Below are 18,797 nucleotides of genomic sequence, written 5' to 3' on the forward strand. Positions count from 1 at the left end.
AAATTATGGACAGGGAGGGATAAATTGGTGTTGGGGAGGGGAGGACAGGCTAGAAGATGGAAACTGGGAGGGATAAGTGACACTAAAGACTTCAGAGAAGCCATATGAAAACCTACTACTGTAGATGCTTCCTAAGATGTATCCACACGTACATAAAAGATTAATATGAATTATAAGGATTAGGATGGGACAACAGTGACCCTAAACAAATAAAGACCCAGGCCCAGAAATAGTTGTTAGCCTTTGACATCCCCGAGCCCCCAAACATTTCAGGGTATTATGCCTGTGCTTTTAGTTTCTCTCCAGAACTTGCCAGTTTATTTTCCTTTTGCCAATAGTGCTGTAACAGTGTGTGAGCTATATAGAGAACAGTTTTATTTAGGATTACCATTCTGGAAGTCCAGGGTTAAACGGCCACATGTGGTGATGGCATTCTTTCTAATAAACCCCCATGCTGTGCAGAGAGGATGTCACTTCGGAAGGCAGGAGTGGCTGGGCAGACTCCATTTCTGTTCATTTTATATCCGCCAGGATTTTATAATGGGAGCCCTATCCTAATGACCATATTGAATCCTAATCACAAAGGGCTCAACTTCAAACATCATAGTCAGGTTAAGTTTCACAATGAAGATTAAATCTCAGCACATAGATCTTTGGGGATACATCCATACCATATTTAAACCTCAGCAACCACCATTTTTGAAATGTGCAACTAGATAATAGGTGAGATTGAGGTGGAAGATGATCAGGGTGTGGTCAGAAAAGGAAAAGAATAGGACCAACAACATTTAGTTATTTTCCTATGTGTGGTACTCAAGAAAGAGATAGAATTCATGAAACTGTATGAGATTTTTATGTTTTATAACCTAAAAGTAAGGGCAAGATAAAGACAGGCCTGAGAGAATGCTGGGAAGTCAGTTGTGAACATTTTGAGACTACGCTAGGATCTTACCACATAGTAGGCATATGGAGCCAGGGAGTATAAAAGTTTTATTGATCCTGTTTTGACATTATATTCTTTCTGCATCATGTCTTTCCTTTGTATAAGTTCTGGAAAGAAAGTATTTAGATTGTTTCTGTTTAGCATATTTAAAACAAGTGCCACAGGCTTCCCTGCTTGTGTTTTAAGTGTGTGAGGATGCTGAGGTAATTGAGCTGAATATCTATTTCTGGTTGTTTATTTTACTTATATGCTTGTTCCCCTTGACCAACATGAAGTATAGGATGAGCTGTTTAATTTATGGTTGCCTTCATCATCTGGATTATGAATTTTAATGTATTTGCTTATTTTAATAGGGATTAGCTGTCCCTTTGTATTTTGGGCTAATTTTTATTTTGTGATGAGACCTGTAACTTTGTAATGGTAGTTTGCATATAGATGAACTTTAAGAGCTGTAGGATGCGAAGACCTTAAGATCATCATTTATGTAACTTCCACAGTTCTCGTGACAGCAGTCTAAGGTCTAGTGAATAGTAATAACTAGCCTTTACCAAGCTGTTATCTCATGTAATCATGTAACAATCCTTTAAATGTGTGAATTGACCTCCCCAAATCACATACAAGGGGGCTGGGGGAAATGGCTCAGCAGTTAAGAACACTGGCTGTTCTTTGAGAGGACATAGGTTCAATCCTCAGCACTCACATGACAGCTCAAATCTGTCTGTAACTTCAGTTCCAGGGAAACTGGTTCCCGCATACATACTTCGAGGCAAAACACCAATATATATAAAATAAAAATAAGCAAATTATTTAAAAAATATCACATACAAAGTAATGGCATGGTTGGTCTCAACAACTGTTTCCTGTGTAAATGTGCCTCACAGTTTCTATAATCTAGTTTTGTGCAGTTGAGATGAATATTAATGTATTTTCTAATCTTGAGTAAATGTTTTCTTTTATATTTAAATTAATAAAAGGAAATACATTACATTAGCTTACATATTATTTAGCACAGTGAAATCATGTTAGTAGAATGCATGCTTAGTGAAATGCTGGGTTACGATGAAATATCATATTTGTCAGTTTATTGCTCAGCACAGTTTTCTTGAATTTTAGATCTAAATGATTACTTTTGTGCAATGGGATATGTCTGCCTTAAGGAAATAATTTGAAAACTGATAATATGGAAAACCTAAATGAACATAATGTACTGTATTTATTTTTTTGTCTCAAATTATATGATACAGCACTCAGTTTTTGTTAAACTAAGAGTTTGTTTTGTTTTCTTTCTTTGTTTTAATTAGTATTTTTTTTTTACAAAATTTCTTTTTAAGCCTAGACAACAATAAGGACCTTAAGAGAGACATTCATAGATCTAATCTACATGGGTAGTAGAAAAAGACAAGACCTCCTGAGTAAATTGGGAGCATACGGACTTTGGGAGAAGGTTGAAGGGGAGGGGAGAGGCAGGGAGGGCAATAGAGAAAATGTAAAGCTCAATAAAAGTCAATAAAAATATACTATGATGATGGGAAATGTTTTTAACTTAAGAGCTAGCTACTTAAGTATTTTTAAGTGTACAATTAGGCTGTATTAATTGTATTCATAGTGTTATGTAGTTGCCGTCACAGTCTATTGGAAATTTTTATTGTCTCAAATAGGATCGCTATAACATCATACTGGTTACTTTTTGATTTTGTCATGGTCCATCTATCTTTCGCCACCTATATAATGTAATAATCATAATAATCTCCTTAGACTAATGAATGTTGAGCTTGTCATGGTTAGAATGGTTCCTTTTGTTGGGATTTGTTTCATATTTCTATCTATTATGAAAACTGCATTGTTTTTCTACATATTGTAGTTTTATATTTACTTTCTAGAGGCAGTGAAGCACATATATTTGCAGCTTGTAGGAGATCAAACTAAATGATGTAAACATTCAAACGTTTTTATTGAGTATCCAAAGAAACACTGGGGGTTAAGGATTGTGATACACAAAAAAGTCTGGCAGTCTCAAATCAATGCATTTCCTCTCCTTTCTGTTAGACGCCTAGAGCAGGAAGCACACCCAGTGGAAAAGATACTTGGCCCTGTGATCTAACAGAAGTTAATCCGCAAATGCGGATGTAAGCTGGACTCAGGAGAGGGAGGATGCCAAGATCCTCCTTTCATGTGTGTGTGCAAACAGAAATGCAACAGTTTTAAAGAGTTTCAAAACCTATGTTTAAAATTAATACTTTGGTTCGAGACCAGCCTGGTCTACAGAGCTAGTTCCAGGACAGGCTCCACAGCCACAGAGAAACCCTGTCTCGAAAAACCAAAAAAAAAAAAAAAAAACCAAAAAAAAAAACAAAATTAATACTTTGTTTTAGATTTTATTCCTTTTCTTTTGCTAAAACACAAAATTTTCATGGATACTTTGCTTCTCTTTCTGTTTCTTAACCATCACACACTACTATTGCATAGTAAATAAATAACGAAATTATAAGAGACCATTTTAGAATATTTTAGAATATTGTTTGTTTTTAATAATTTAAGAAAAAGCATGACAACCATTTCAATGTAACTTCTTTTATCAAGCAAGATAATTTTATGTTGCTCTAATAATATATTAATACAGTTTTTTTTGTATTAACAAAGTGTAATTTTATCTACATTAGTGTTCTTGTGTTATAAACAGTGATGTTTCTAATAGCGTTTATTTATTGCAGTTGAAAGATGGTGGCAAGGCATCACAAGCGCATGTAAGAATAGGCGATGTGGTCCTCAGCATTGATGGGATTAGTGCACATGGAATGACTCATCTTGAAGCCCAGAACAAGATTAAGGGTTGTACAGGCTCCTTGAATATGACTCTGCAAAGGTAAGATGAATTTGTTGCTGAGAGAGAACTCAACCCTGAGAAACTATTTCTGTATGTTTGATTCATGCTATGCAAGAAAAAGTTTCTATACTGCTGTTTCAGGTAAATAAATAAAAAGTATAGTGGCTCTTCAATTGGATATTCCTGCAGCATGTGAATTGGTGAAAACTTTGAGGTATTTTTCATATCATCCACATCTTCATGAACATTGCTTGTATGGTTTTGAGAATTCAAGAATTCTTAAAAACTTTCAGTAGGGCTCAGGTTAAGAATTCTTACTGTAGGATAAATATTTCTTATTCTGAGCAATATATTAGGGTAGGGCCTTTATGGTATGGTTTGACTTTCTCTAGTGTCTTTTCACCTTTATTATTAAGACTGGACTTTTAAATATTATGACTTTTTGTTTGTTGTTGTTAAAGTATTCTGTCTGCAACAATAAATTGTACACTTACTGATGATGATAAGCCCGTGTTTTGAGAATCCCAACCATGGGCCTGCTTTGCAGTCACTGTATCCCAGTGCTGTTAGAAGCAGTGTTGGCCACGCTGAATCAGGCGTGGATACGAGGATCAGCGGTGTATGCAGTTGAGCTCCCTGTTATTGTCTCATATTTACTGTGAGAGGCACTGCAGCATCTCTGGCTTAGCATGGAGGAGAATCAGCCTCTGAACTTTATGTATAAGGATGGAGCCTGATCATTACCAGGTCATAAAGTCCTGGTTTTAATGACTTCTATTAGGAAATAATAGTATTTTTATTTTTTGAGAATTCATGCATGCATACGATATATTTTGATTATTACCCCCCAGCCCTCCCTAAGTGGGTGATAGCATACCTACCCCTGAAACAACTTCACCTCAGTCTGTCCCATCATCTCGGGGAGGCAGGACCCTCCTCCCCACCTGGCATCAAGGAAAATTTTTAGTACTTATAGTTACTTAGACTTATAGATCTAGTTTGTTGTGTTATGATTGTCTAACCAATTGAACCTTTGCGTTTTTTGTAAGTTGCAAAAAAAATTTTCAGTGCTACCACTGAATCAGCAGTTATACATACATAAATTTTTGATAGCTGTACGTTTTAATCGATGGAAAGATAATCTGTGAATAATAAAACCAGTCTAATGCTAATGTTTTCTTTTCATACTGCTGGTCTATAGAAGCATGCAACATAAGCATTATTACTGATTAAATGAAGATACACATTTTTCTTCACAGGCGTTTTTGCCAAGTTTGATTTTGAAGGGAAACAGTAGTTAAGTTTGTCTGAGATATCAAGAGTATAAAACACATACATATGATGATGGCTACTTCTTACACCCTAAAACTGAGTTCATTTATCTGCATAAGCTCTTTTGTGGGCTTTGATCATTTTTTAATACCAGCCTTCCTGTTTTCACATTGTCCTCTTTATTTTATAATCCAGACACTAGATTCCTTATTTTTATAAACCAGGATTCAGTACTTTGTTTTCTTTTGAAAACACTGAGTCTCATAAGAATAGATGAAAACCAGATGTTACCCTGTTTGGATGCATTTCCAACTCCAGCCGTCTGCTACTAGCTCTAATAAAGCTACGGAAGCACAAAATCTGACTAACATAAAACCAGCTCAATATTATAAACATTTGGGGGTTCTGTTCTGTTGAATTTTATCTTTTTTTTTTTTCCAACATTGAGATTCAGGGACCCAGAATATAAGAATTTTAGATTTCTGTTTTAATTAATTGTAATTTTTCTTCATGTTCCTAAATATATATTGTATAATATGAGCGCTTTATGACATTAATGTGTGCATGTGTGTATGTGCAATGTCTCTGTCTCTCTGTGTGTGTGTGTGTAAGTAAGTTAGATTCACCTCGACTCTCATTCCTCAGGTTCCACCTACCTTGTTTTTTTTCAGTTTTCGTTGTCTTGGTACTCATCTGTTAGACCTACCTGAACTGTTAGGGAGTTCTAAGGACTAACCTGCCTGTTTTTACCTCCCCAGTGCTGGGATTGTAAGTATGGGCCATCACTCCTGGCTTTTTTCATGAGTTCGGAGGGTCAGCTAGGTCCTTTGGCTTGTGTGTCAATCACTTTGTTGACAAAACTATCTCTCCAGGCCTAATATGGATATTTTTCAAAGTGTATGACATAACATTGACAGTTCTACTGAAAAAGTGCTTTTGCTTTTTAAAGAGAAAATACAACACTGAAAAACTGTCATTGAGTCTTTCCAACTACGGCCCATCTCTTTTTCAGTTCTTTTTCTTGTATCCCAGCAAATATTCTGAACTTGAGTACTGTCATTAACTGCTTTTTTACCAGTCAGACTGTTCTTAATTGCTCTTCCATACTGAATTACCCACAATGGTATTTTGCTATGGGACTCCTTTTTTAATAAACAGTTTTCTTTGTGAATATGGAATATTCTATGCAGATTCACCTTAGTCCTATTTTCCTAGAATCAGAGTGTGAGAATAAGACTTCTTCCAATAAGAGTCTCCTTTTAAATGTTACTTACAAGACAGCGAGTGGAGCAGGATTCGGAGGCAGGAGGAGCTCACTTGGACAAAGGTGTGATTTCATAGGGATACCACCTACCTTCTTGTGTTGTCTGAGGTTTCTGTCCTGCCTGGTCCTGCAGTCATTCAGTCCCAAAGAATCACACAGAGGTTTACATTAATTATAAACTGATTGGCCCAGTCTCTCAGTCTCTTCTTATTAATTAATTCTTATGACTTATATTAGCCCATAATTTTTGTCTGTGTTAGCCATGTGGCTTGGTACCTTTTTCGGTGAGGCAGTCACATCTTGCTTCCTCAGCGGCTGGGTCACAACTGGAGACTGAGTTTCCTTCTTTCCAGAATTCTCTTGTTCTCATTGCCCTGCTTCAACTTCCTTCCTGGTCCCCCTGCCTATACTTCCTGCCTGGTTACTGGCCAATCAGCATTTTTTAAAAAATAATACAAGTGACAGAATAAATGACCATTGTCCCACAGCATTCTTGGATCTAGCAGGAAGCTGGGGAACAAAATGCAGCTTACTTTTTTTTGCCTTGAATCAGGGAGCTGGCTGGGCTTTGCTTTCCTGTTTTGCCTGTGTTAGTTTTTGGTGGGTAGCCATCTTGGAGGAGCTAGGAGAGGAAGGGAGGGTTAAAAGGTAGTTTAATTTTGTTCCACAGAAAGTTACTGCCCTGAGCATTTAGGAGCAATGAAGGAAGCCCTAGGGCTTTGGTGTGCTGAGATACAGGCCTGGCAGCAGCCTATTGTAAGGTTTCTGCCCACACCTGAGGCCTCTGCTTAGAAGCTTATGCTCTCGTTTTATTAGGGTTGGCCTGTATTCTCTGATCACTATTGCTCATTAGTGAGCGCCCTCCATTCTGTTTGACAGAGGTTTCTCACATGTCTTTTTGCTGCCTCATCAAATTCTTTTTGTCTGTTTGCTGCCAATGCCTATGCTATTATGTCTACAAAACCTGTTTGGAGCTTCATCTCCTGCTGTGCTAGTTTGCTTTCCGGTTGCTGTGACAAAACATTGATCCAAAACAACTCCAGGACAGAAAGGTTTATTTGACCCACAGATTACGGCCATCACAGGGGGAAGTCAGGATGGAGATTCAAGGCCAGAGCCTGGAAGCAGGAACTGAAACAGAGACCATGAAGGACTGCTGCTTGCTGGCTTTCTCCTCACAACATGCTCAGCCTTCTTTATTCTACAAACAGGACCACCTGCCGGGGTGGCACTGTCAGCAGTCTGATGGAGGCTGTCTTTCATAGGATTTTATTGCTGTGAAGAGACCCCATTATCAGAACAACTTTTATAAAGGAAAGCATTTAATTGGGGTGATTTATAGTTCATGGATTCAGTACATGATTGGCATGATGGGAAAACACAGGCAGGCTTGTTACTGGAAAAGAAGCTAAGCCAAGAGTTCTACTTATAAATTGGCAGGCAGCAGGAAGAGAGAGTGACACTGGGCCTGGCTTGAGCATTTGAAACCTCAAAGCCCACCCCTTGACACACTGCCTCCCACAGAGGCTCAACTCCAATGAATGCCACTCACTCTCTAGGAGCCTATGGGGACCATTTTCTTTCAAACCATCACAGAGGCAGTTCCTTAATTGAGGATTTCTCTTTCCAGTTTGCATGTCAAGTTGAATAAAAACTCACTAGCACCTTGTCTGTGATCTCTTCTTACTGCAGCAACCTGTTCTTCCTCCCCCTCCCCCCCGAACTTGAAGGAAACAGTATATGCATTTAATTGCATACTAGGTACAATCTGAAATATCCAGGCTAATTTCATGAGTCATTTACAAATAAACCTAAATAGCTAATAGTCATACCTAGCGCTGTCTGTTGTTAAGCTAATTATCCCATACATTTTAGTTCTTCTCTGTTTAGACTTTGTGAAAGCAAGACCATGCTTTTTGTACTGTTTGTATTTGATGATAACATATTGTATACTTTAGTGTTTTAAATACACAGTGAATCAATTGGTAGTCAGCATTACTTACCAAACTTAGAATTGTTTATTTATTTCACAAATATTTATTGAACTTTACTATAATCCAGGCATTATTGTAGATGCTGAGAACAGAACAGTGAACACAACAGACTTCCCAAAAATCTCTTCCGTTACAGTACTGTCAGTGGGCAAACAGACCAAAGCCAAGAAAACTGAGTGTATAATACATTCGTTGAAATAAGCACCAATAAGGAAAAAAAAAGCATTTAGGGGACATAGAAAGTGCAGGCAAAGGGGTTGTTATTTAAAACTGTGGTGAGGAGAGCTTTTCTAGCTTATTGGGCCTCGGGGCTCCTGTTAACTGAGGCAGAAGGACAAGACAGATATTAGTTCTTCAGAGCACTGTAAGTGAAGGCCATAGGAGAAAGGCGAAGTCAGAGTATAAAAAGTGGGCAGAGATAGCTAAACCTGTAGGGCTTTGGGGGTTATTACATGTTTGCAAATATAAGTTAATTTTTTTATTCTATGGAAGTAAAATCCATGAAAATGTCTATAAAGTTCTAACTGCTAGAGCAGAGTATGAGAGATAAGTGACTTTGATAATGGAAAGAGAGGCTGCTGGAGGGAAGGACATCACGCTTCTCTCACGTCTTACTAGGGAACTACTGCCCTTTTCTGCTTAGCAGTGTACAAAAACTAAACGAAGACACTTGATGCTAGATTCCGACCTCTAGCCAAGATGCTACAGAGCATGCGTGCACACATGTATGACTGCGTGTGTGTCTGTAAGAGAGATCACAATTCAAAACATTATCAGCAATTTTGTGTGTTGATTTTTAAAAATTTTTGGCTTTAAATATTATACATTCACTAATTTTTGAAGTGTATTTTTAAAAAATAATTTCATCATAAAGTTAAAACTCAGTTATTATACAATAAAGTTTAGAAATTAAATAAAATTTAAAATTTAGAATACGAAAGAATTCTTATTTGATAGGATTGGTCTATAGTTGTTATTCCATATCTTGTCCAGTTTTGGAACACATAATAAGGTAAACACTGTGTTTCTGTAATAACCTAAAACAATCACACTTGACTCTTGTTCTACTGTAGATATGAATGTATAAACTTATGAGAGACTTTAATTTTCTTTCCCAGAACTGGGTGAATTATTTATTCATTTTTTTGTGTGTTTGTGACTTAAACTAATTTAAGAATATTACACTGCATTATGAGATTCTACTTAAAATTACTTCTCCAATTAGAGTAATCAGGCAAATAGAAGTGATTATTTTAAAATGCCAAATTCACTTTATTGTTTTTATCTAAGTCAAAGTAAATCAGTTTTAAAATAGCATTATTTCAGTTGACAAGTAAAGAAAATTACACTCCAGTGCTCTTAAGTAACTATTGGCTAAATAAAGTTAGATTCTATGAGTAAGACTTTAAACTGCTTCACATTACAATAATTCTCCACATGGGGCATTAATAATAAACTTGCTACTAACTTACTGTATGATTTGGGGAACGTCACTAAACTGGTACTTAATTTTCTTGACTATAAAACGAGAACATACATGATTTCAAAATCCCATTTTTGCAGTAAAATGTCTGGGTTTTGTTCTGGTTTTTCAACTGTAAAGGGTAAGTTCCCTAGAGCTTTCTTGCTTATCTTGGCCGAGAGAATCAGGAAATTGGGCATTCTTCACCGGGGCCTTCTTCCATTGTGCCAGGATAGCAAAGTTGCTTGGAGGTGAAAGGCACGTCAGATAGAGCTGTAGATAGCACTTCATCTTCAGAGGGTAGCATACACTTTCATCCTTATTTGTTATTTTTTCATTAGGCCTGTTGGAATCATGGAAAAATTCATGTATGACTTTTTTGTTCTTCCTTGTTTTTCATTCGTGGTGGCATGTCTGAGGTTCTTTTTTTGCCTTTTGTTTTTCTTCTTCAAATTTCATTTAGTGTATAACTTGATCTGATTGGAAATGAAAGGTCTAGAAGAGTTGAATTTTGAAAAATATTGGTGTACCCTTTTTCTGCCTCTTTGGTCTATATCCTAAAAAAAAAAAAAAACCTCAAAAATTGTCAGTGGTCCAGTAACTACTATTAATGAATGACAGATTGGAATAATTTAACAGGCACATTGAGTTACAAGAAAAAAAGAGAAAGTAGCCTTGAACCAGACTGAAGCTATTAGTCATTTTCTGTTTTGTTTTACCGGATTGCTTAATACCCTGTTACTGTAAGCTGTACTGGTTCAGCTCCACATTTATTTCACTAAGAGCATGGAGGTAGGATTTTAGAAAGTTACAAAGTTGGTTTGTTTTTAAAATCAAATGTTTTCAGTTCTGTATCTGCAGTATTTGGATTAAGAATGTTAAGCCAGGGCCTGTTTTGTTCTTGTCACTTCACATGTCTTCCTGGTACCTGTTCTGCAACTTTGTTTGACTTTTCATGCGCAACCACTTTGTGCTTAAGTCAGTGCAGTCAAGGTCGGTGTTAGCATGCCCACTTTTCATAGTTTAGAGAGTTTATCTGATTCGCCTAATAAAGCCATTTCAAAGGCTATATACCTCAACCCTCCTTGCCTTTTTTTTTTTTTTTTTTTTTTTTTTTTTTTTTTTTTTTTTAAGAGACAGGGTCTCACTGTGGAGTCTAGGCCTGGCTTCAACTCAGGATCCTCCTCCTTAGCTTGCTGGGATCACAGACCTGTAACACCATGCCTGGCTGTCGTAGCAAAGACTTAAAGACTTACTGTTGTAGCAATGAGTTCGGTGATTAGATGAATTCCTCATGTATATTTTAAAAGGTGTCACAGAAGCACAGTAGAAACAGCTGAGTCCTTCACGTGAAAACACTTGCATTTCTCTGAAAAGAGTACTTTTCATTTCTCTTACTGTTCAGTATTCTGTAGAGATTAGAACCCAGTTACATCCTTTGGTTTAAAAGGACTCTACAGACAAATAGGCTAGTGAGCCGTTAGATGGAGTATTGGGTGGTGACTCTGTGTATTTGGTTGCCCATTCTAAATTTGAATATATTTTTTTTTCTCCCTGGTTGACTGTTTTGCTAAATTATTATTTCTGTATTAAAGTTTAAATTTCTATTTTTTAGTGTTTTATTTTTCGAGACAGGGTTTCTCTGTGTAACAGCCCTAGCTGTCTTGGAACTAAATCTGTAGACCAGGCTGTCCTCGAACTCATAGAGATCCGCTTGGCTTTGCCTCATGAGTTCTGGGATTAAAGGCACCAGTCACCACTGCCTGGCTTAAGTAGGCTTTTTATATGTTACTATGAGTAGAGATGTGTTCTAGAACTAGAAAGTATCTTTTAAGGGACTATTTGCTTAATATAACCAGAAAAGTTATTATTAGTGAGACATAGACAAAAATGTATGTCATCTTGTTTATCTGTCTCTTTCTTTAATTCAGTAGTGATAAAGATTGTTGGAAATAAACATGAAAGTTCAATGTAGTTCAATTGTTGAATTATCAATAGTGAATGAGTTGAAATTTATGCCCTGGCAATGCTGAAGCATGGATTGGCAGCCAGTATATGGCAGTTCTGTTGACTTGTCCATATATTGGATTTCATGGTCTAAGTTGATGAGGACGACTGACCAGATCTCTTCCTCAAGAGGGCACCAGATCACATTAGAGATGGTTGTGAGCCACCATGTGGTTGCTGGGAACTGAACTCAGGATCTTTAGAAGAGCAGGCAGTGCTCTTAACCACTGAGCCATCTGACCATATTCAAACTTGGTAACATGAACTTCACATCTTGAAAGTGTGCAGTTGTTTTAAGCATGTTGTCATTTATTGTTCAGAAGAAGAAAATTTCAATGTTATTATAAACCTCTAGGGGAAAACCCTAGTAAATACATTTAAAGAACGAGAGCTAGATCCAGGACAGGCTCCAAAGCTACAGAGAAACCCAGTCTGGAAAAACAAAACAAAACAAAACAAGAGACTTGTTTTTTTATTTGTAAATGGGCAACATAGTGCCTGCTTTACAGAGTTATTATAACGCAACAATATATAGAAAGAGCCTACAAAAAATCAGGTATTTCTTTCTCCTTTTCTCTGTCTTAAATTGAGGCGTGTTAATGTGGTGTCCACTGTAAAATTACATGGAAGTCGTGTTTGTTTTGTCTCTTGGAAACATGGGTGTAACTGCAGGAAAACAGAAAATGAAAGAACTTAGCTGGCAGGCACTTCTGAGAAAGGAAGATGCGAATATTAGAAGATAGGGTTCTTTAATTTTCACACAAATGGCCTTTTTAATTGAAACCTTCCCAAAGAGTGTATGGTTGCAAACACTGTGCTTGCTGCTTATTCACTGCTGCTTTGGTTTATGATTGTCGTCCTCACCAATGGTTTATGTCCCATTTGGTAGGAGAAATAGTGATGCAAAGAGAAGCCAGGACACACCTTGTTTTCTCTGCTGAGTCCTCTTGTTCTCCTTAGAGGAGCCGTAGAGCGAGTTCTTTGTCACTGCGGTTCAGATGGAAAGACGAGCAGAAAGTGACGTTTGTTCTTTCACTTTCCTATTTTTTTTTTACTTTTCTATGGAATACAAAATTCATTTGTATTTTCTTAGGTAACATTGAACTCAAGTAACTTTCTAACTTCACACTTCTGGATTGTGCTTTTATGAAGTATTTAGAAATAATTTTGTTTTAATATCTAGTGTTTGTCAACACTATTATTAATACTAACATTTAGTTGGAAAATGTCAGCGTTCATTTAAAAATGTACTTTTTCACCAGCTTTACCTCATGCCTGGCAGTTAAGGATAGATAGCGATTTGTAATTCTTTCCTTTAAGAAACAAAGAAATGTTTTCATTGGGATAAGTCATAAAATGTGCTCCATGCTCAAGGAGCACAAGATCCTGTTCAGACGAAAGACTTCCTGGAGGTGCTCATGTAGAAGAGGCAGTAGAGATTTCAGGTGAAAAGAGCCGCTCCCATTCTTACTGTATGGAAAGGAGGGTTCTCAGCCTGCCATTCTGGTTGAAACAGAAGACACTCGCTATGTAGTTACTGCCTTGAGTTGTAGAGAATGCCACGCTTTACAATACAGTAATTTTTGCTGCTATTGGCTGATACATTTAGAAGTGTTTCATAGGAAGTTAGTAGTGAGACAGACTGGCCATTCTTCTATGTTTAACTACAGCAGTCTCCTTTGAGTTCCAAATAAACATCTTTGCCCATAGCTTAAGGAGCCTTTGAAAGAGTTGAAATTCAAGCCATTCCCAACTGTTTACCAGTGGCTGCTGTTGCTATTATAGTTGGAAAGACTGAAATAGTGCAGGCTTATAGGAGATGAAAAGTAAAAAGGAGTGAGTGGCGGCTTTAGACACAAATACACAAACAGTATTATACTGTCAAACTTGTCTAAATTTGCCTCCATTTTCCAAAAAAAAAAAAAAAGTCAGCTTTATAACTCATTGCCTGGCGACTCTGGTTCTTTTTTATAATTACTGTTTTCTTCCATGATCCCCAGTAGCAATTTTTCTCTGAAATCAATATGAACTTAGGGTTTTTTTTTGGGGGGGGGTAATTCAGTAAGGGTCTGTTTTCATGTTATATTAGGCATTCAGTTGATTATTCTGAATTAAAGTCCTCCTATTAAAGTCGAGTTCCCTTTATCTTGACTCTTTTGTACTGTTTTCCTGGGAAACTCATCTTGTAACAATGAACGCAAGGGACTTTCCAGATTCTTTTGTTTTACTGGAATTATGTTATGTACACCAGACTTTGAAATAATAAATTATTTATTAGTCCCATGTGTTTTTGCTATCTGAAAATATTTTTGGTTGTCAAATTGATTCTAAAATCTAAAGATTTTGTATTTGGAAGATAAAGTTAGCTTACCGACTCACTTAAGAATTTAAATCTCTTTGACCTACTAAAATAAAGACTAATAAGTCTTTTCCAGATTTCAAATACTCTATAATGTTGGTATAAATTTCATTTTCTAATGCGAAGCCTGGTTTACAGTAATTTGTCAAAGAATTGTTCTAAGGCATCAAAAATTAGTTGTGGAATTTTGCTGTGATGTTTTTTATTTTTGCATGTAAATTCCCTTGCTGTGTGATGTTTACTGTTTATTTTTAATAGTATAGAGAAGTTCTTTCATTTTTGTTTATTCATTTGGGAATGCTTATATTAATTGTAACAATATTTGTGTTTCTAAGAACTTTTATGTTGGTTTTTCTTCTGAACTGTAAGGGAGAACATATTTGGAAACTGTCTTTGTATTGTTTTTAGTGTAGCATAAGAATTCACTGAGTGAGGAATATTAAAGAAGTAAGCTGTCTTTCCAAGGTATTGAGCTAAGAACATAGTATACATTAGCCAGTTAATCTTATTATTAACATTTATGACAGATGCTACCTTATAATAGTTAATGTGTATACAAACCAGGATTCAACCTGTCTTTTTCCCTAATGTAACTTATTTTTCTTATATTACTACACTGTCTTTTTTTTTTTTAATGGCTTTTTGAGGCAGGGCTTCTTTGTGTACCCCTGGCCGTCCTGGAACTCCTCTGCAGACCAGGCTGACCTTAAACTCAGAGACCTTCCTGTCTCTGCCTTTCAAGTACTGGCATTAAAAGTATGCTCTATCACCACCCAACACCTGTCTCTTTAAATATAGAAATTGAAAAGTACAGGTGTTTCAAATGATGCTTGTTCTTCAAAATATACAATAAATAGTTTGATATTAAATATATCTCAAAGGAAACAAAGTTTCCAGTAATTTGACTTACTAAAAATTTAGTTGCATCAGTAATACTAGCAAGGAGTTGATGCTGTTTGAAAAATTTTAATTAGAAGCTTACAGAATAAATTCACAAAGCTCTACAAAAAAAAAAAATCTGACAGCACCATCACCTCCTTCATTCACTCAATAGTCCCAGTGAATAGACTGCTGAATGAGGTCCAGCAGCTTTAATACCCTCTTCTTATGAGGTAGCTTTTCAGTTGAATGAAAAAGCATGACCACTTCCATGTATCTTCATAGATTTAGAGCATTTAGAATTGGAAGAAACAGCACCAGCCACATCACTGTTTTCTGTTTGTACTTTGAAGAAAAGTTTGAACTTGCTTCTTGTTATGTGACAGCTCAGTCATAGTACAAGCCATGGAGCTGGAGTTAGGCAGAGGATTAGCAAAGAAGAGCAGACAGGCCTTAGCCTTGTAAACCTCACCTTTGTGCCACGCCTGCTAATTGACCTTCATCCGCTGCTTTTCCCACGAGTTTTGTGGTTCACTTACACAGTTTTTAAAGCTGTCTCCTTAGTATCGCCAAACACCGTGACTATTAAATGCACCAGTGTTTCCTTAGATTGCTCATTTTTCTGAATTTCCTTTTGTGGAGTGTCCACATTCTACCACTGGCCACTAAGGTACCAATATGTCCTCTCAGTACTATATGTGTCTGAACTTTGAATTAACCATACATATGTAATAGAGTTGCAGAAAGGCCCTGGGTTCAATGCCTAGCAGACAAATAAGTAAGTCAGCCAAATATTTAGTAATGGTGATTGGTATTTATTACTGGTAGCTCAGAGCAAGTCAGAAATCCTCCATCACTCACACATGTCTTGTTTCATTTTTTCAAGAACTATTAGAGATACAGTTGCTATTTCTGTTATTGTTGTTGTTATTCACTTACTGAAACGATAAAAGTTGGTGCCTAAGTAATCTGCGTATTACACAGCTAGGATTTAAAGCCCAGGCATTCTGCTTGGTGCAGTGAGCAGGGTGGAGAAAGAAAAGACTCTGGAGCCAGTTTCACAAGTGTAGGGAGGAACTGTCAAAGGCTAGATCAGGGTGGAGTGGGAGTTGTTGCTGATGGCTGGGTCAGTCCCAGAACAGGTTGAGTGACTTTCTGCTACTCAGCTCTGCTGATCTTTGTCTCTGTGCACCTCCTTCTGTTGCATATCTTACATTTAAAACTGCTCTGCCCTTTCCTTTAGTTTTCTCTCTTAGTAACACTCCTTTAACAGATACTTGCCAAGTTGTCCTTGGTGTGGCTCTGCTTTAATTGTTCTGGTACAGAGGAAGGAAAGAGCTTGTCTTGCTTTACAGGAGTGTGTCCTGGGGAAGGACAAGTATGATTGCAAGCCCTGTCCCATGTCAGTGTGAGAAGACTGTCTGAATGACAGAAGTTTCTGGGGGAGCCATTCCTCCTTTGTTATGCTTGTCTTCCCATTGCATTCTTAGAAAATATTTCAGATACATGCATATGGACTAGTGAGTTCTCTAGCTGCCTGTTTTCCCTAGGTTAGAAATTTGCATCCCAACAGCATTTGCCCCTCCTGGTCCTTTCCTTTACCTGGGTTCCTCTCCTCCCAGTCCTTCTCAGTACCTCCCCTCTGCCTTCCCCCACTCCTCCTCCGTTTCTATTCAGAAAAGGGCAGGCCTCCCATGGATTACAGCAAAACATCACAGGAAAACCCTCAGAATCAACTAACATAGGCTCATAGGGCCTCACCCTATGAACTGACTACCAAGGAGCCTGCATGGGACTGAGCTCTGCCTATGTTACAATTGTATAGCTTTATCTTCTTGTGAGGACTCCTAACAGTGGGGCAGGGCTGTCTCCAACTTCTTTACTGGCTTTTGGAACCCTACTTTTTCTACTGGAGTTGCCTTGCCCGGCCTTAATACAAGACAAGGTACTTAATCTTACGCCTTGGCCCTCGTTAGTGCCATGAATCTTCTCTCTTTACAGGTGCAGAATGCTTCATAGCACCTAAGACCCCTTCTCAGTTTTCCAGAATCTTATCCTTAGGAGGAAAGAAAGGATCTTATCTTGTAAAACCTCCGTAACATCTGCCTTGTGACTTAGTTCCTGCGGAGGCAAAGGTTATTCCTGCCATTTCAGTGTTTGCTCTGCCTTCCTTACACACTTACTGTATGCTAGAGTATCTGCTGAGCTGAGCATAGATCTTATTGTGGAAATGACTAAAATAAATAAAACCACAGAAAGGGAATTATTTATCATCATATATCAGAATATAACAATTACTATTTGTTAATTTGAAATGCATTTATTGGGAAATGAAGTATAATTTTTAAAATTTATTTCATAGAAAAACAAGAAACATATTTTCTACTTCTGAGAAATACAAGGGACTATATTTGTATATAAACTGGCAGGCCTCTTACATAGGATCATTCAGTAGTAGTAAAGTTACTGCTGTTTATTTTATATATAAGGACATTTGACCATACTATTCCATCAAATCCTTCCAACAGTTTTGGGTTAGTTGAGTAGTTTTCTTGTGGTCACAGAATGAGTTACCCCAGGCTGAGAAGCTGAAAACGACAGGAGTTTACTGTGTCTCATGTCAAGCATGAGTGCAGAAATTTGAAATCAAGGCACTGCATTTCCATGGAAAGAGACTTCTTCCTTGCCCTTTCATCTTCAGGTGGGTGTTCTCCTTCCACTAAGAGACCTTTTAATATTTTGTAGATTGTATAATTTATATAACATGGCATTTTGAGGTATGGTTAAGCTGATTGGCATATGTATGACCTCATATTAATTTTTTGTGGTAAAAACATTTAAAATTGACTTTTTGGTTGGGTAGATGTCTCAGTGGGTAAAGTGCTTGTCGTCTGAGTTGGAGGGCCAGTTTGGGTCCCCAGCACTGTATAAAAAGGCATGGGGGTGTGCTTCTATAACCCACTGGTAGGGCCTTAGGGGCTTACTGCCCAGCAAGTTTATTCTTAACCACATGCTCTTGGTTTCTTGAGAGACCATATCAGAGAAACACCTGTGGTGGACTTCTGTTCTCCACAGGCACCCGCACCCGCACATGGAGCGCACTAATGAATAAGAAGGTCTATTTTTTAAAAGCAGTCTCAAGAATACAGTACATTGTTCTCAGCTATAATGACCATGTTATAAAATGTTTTTACTTTTAGTGGTTTTCAAGAACATGATACACTGTCATTAGCCATAATTACTATCTTACACAACAGACCTCTTGAACTTATTCCTCTGAAATTTTGTACCCTTTGTTCATTGCCTCCCGAAAGACTCTCCATCTTCTCTACCCCTAACGACCATCATTGTGCCTTCTTCTGTGAGCTCAGCTCTTTGGACTGTGCCTATAAGTGAGAAGAGTGATATTTTCTTTTAGTGTATCTAAAACAATTTTGCATCTCTCGATTAGTAGAAATTATATATTTTTCTCTTTTATTTTTAATGAAAGCTTAGTGGTAGAGTATGTGCTTACCAAAATACTTAAATCCTGGGTTCAATTTCTGGCACCAAAATGATGACAGCTAAAGTGATGATGAAGATGTCTTTGATGTTTTTGTACTACTTTTTCTTGATGTTTTCATTCATTGATTAACAGTTAGCTTAATTAATTTCCTATCTTGGCCGTGCAAATAGTGGTATAATGAACATGGGATACAGATATTGTGTCACTATACTTAGATCACCTCCTTTGGGGATATATACATATACATGTATACACACACATATATTCATTCACTAGTAAAAGTGTTAG

The 18,797-nt window shown here is 37.2% G+C and overlaps 1 protein-coding gene across 9 annotated transcripts in view; it reads left to right on the forward strand.

The window, feature by feature from the left end:
* The window catches only part of Pdlim5 (PDZ and LIM domain 5), a 162,157-nt gene that overhangs the window by 44,121 nt on the left and 99,239 nt on the right, over window positions 1-18,797 (forward strand). For all 9 annotated transcript variants that reach the window (XM_041659869.1, XM_041659960.1, XM_041660048.1 and 6 more), the window contains exon 3: window positions 3,655-3,806. In XM_041659869.1, the coding sequence (XP_041515803.1) occupies window positions 3,655-3,806 (152 nt within the window). The remainder of the gene's footprint in view (window positions 1-3,654; window positions 3,807-18,797) is intronic.

This window comes from Microtus oregoni, unplaced genomic scaffold (genome assembly GCF_018167655.1).
Source record: "Microtus oregoni isolate MIOR12 unplaced genomic scaffold, Mior012 000000F_ref0000247, whole genome shotgun sequence".
NCBI classification, from domain to species: Eukaryota; Metazoa; Chordata; class Mammalia; order Rodentia; family Cricetidae; genus Microtus; species Microtus oregoni.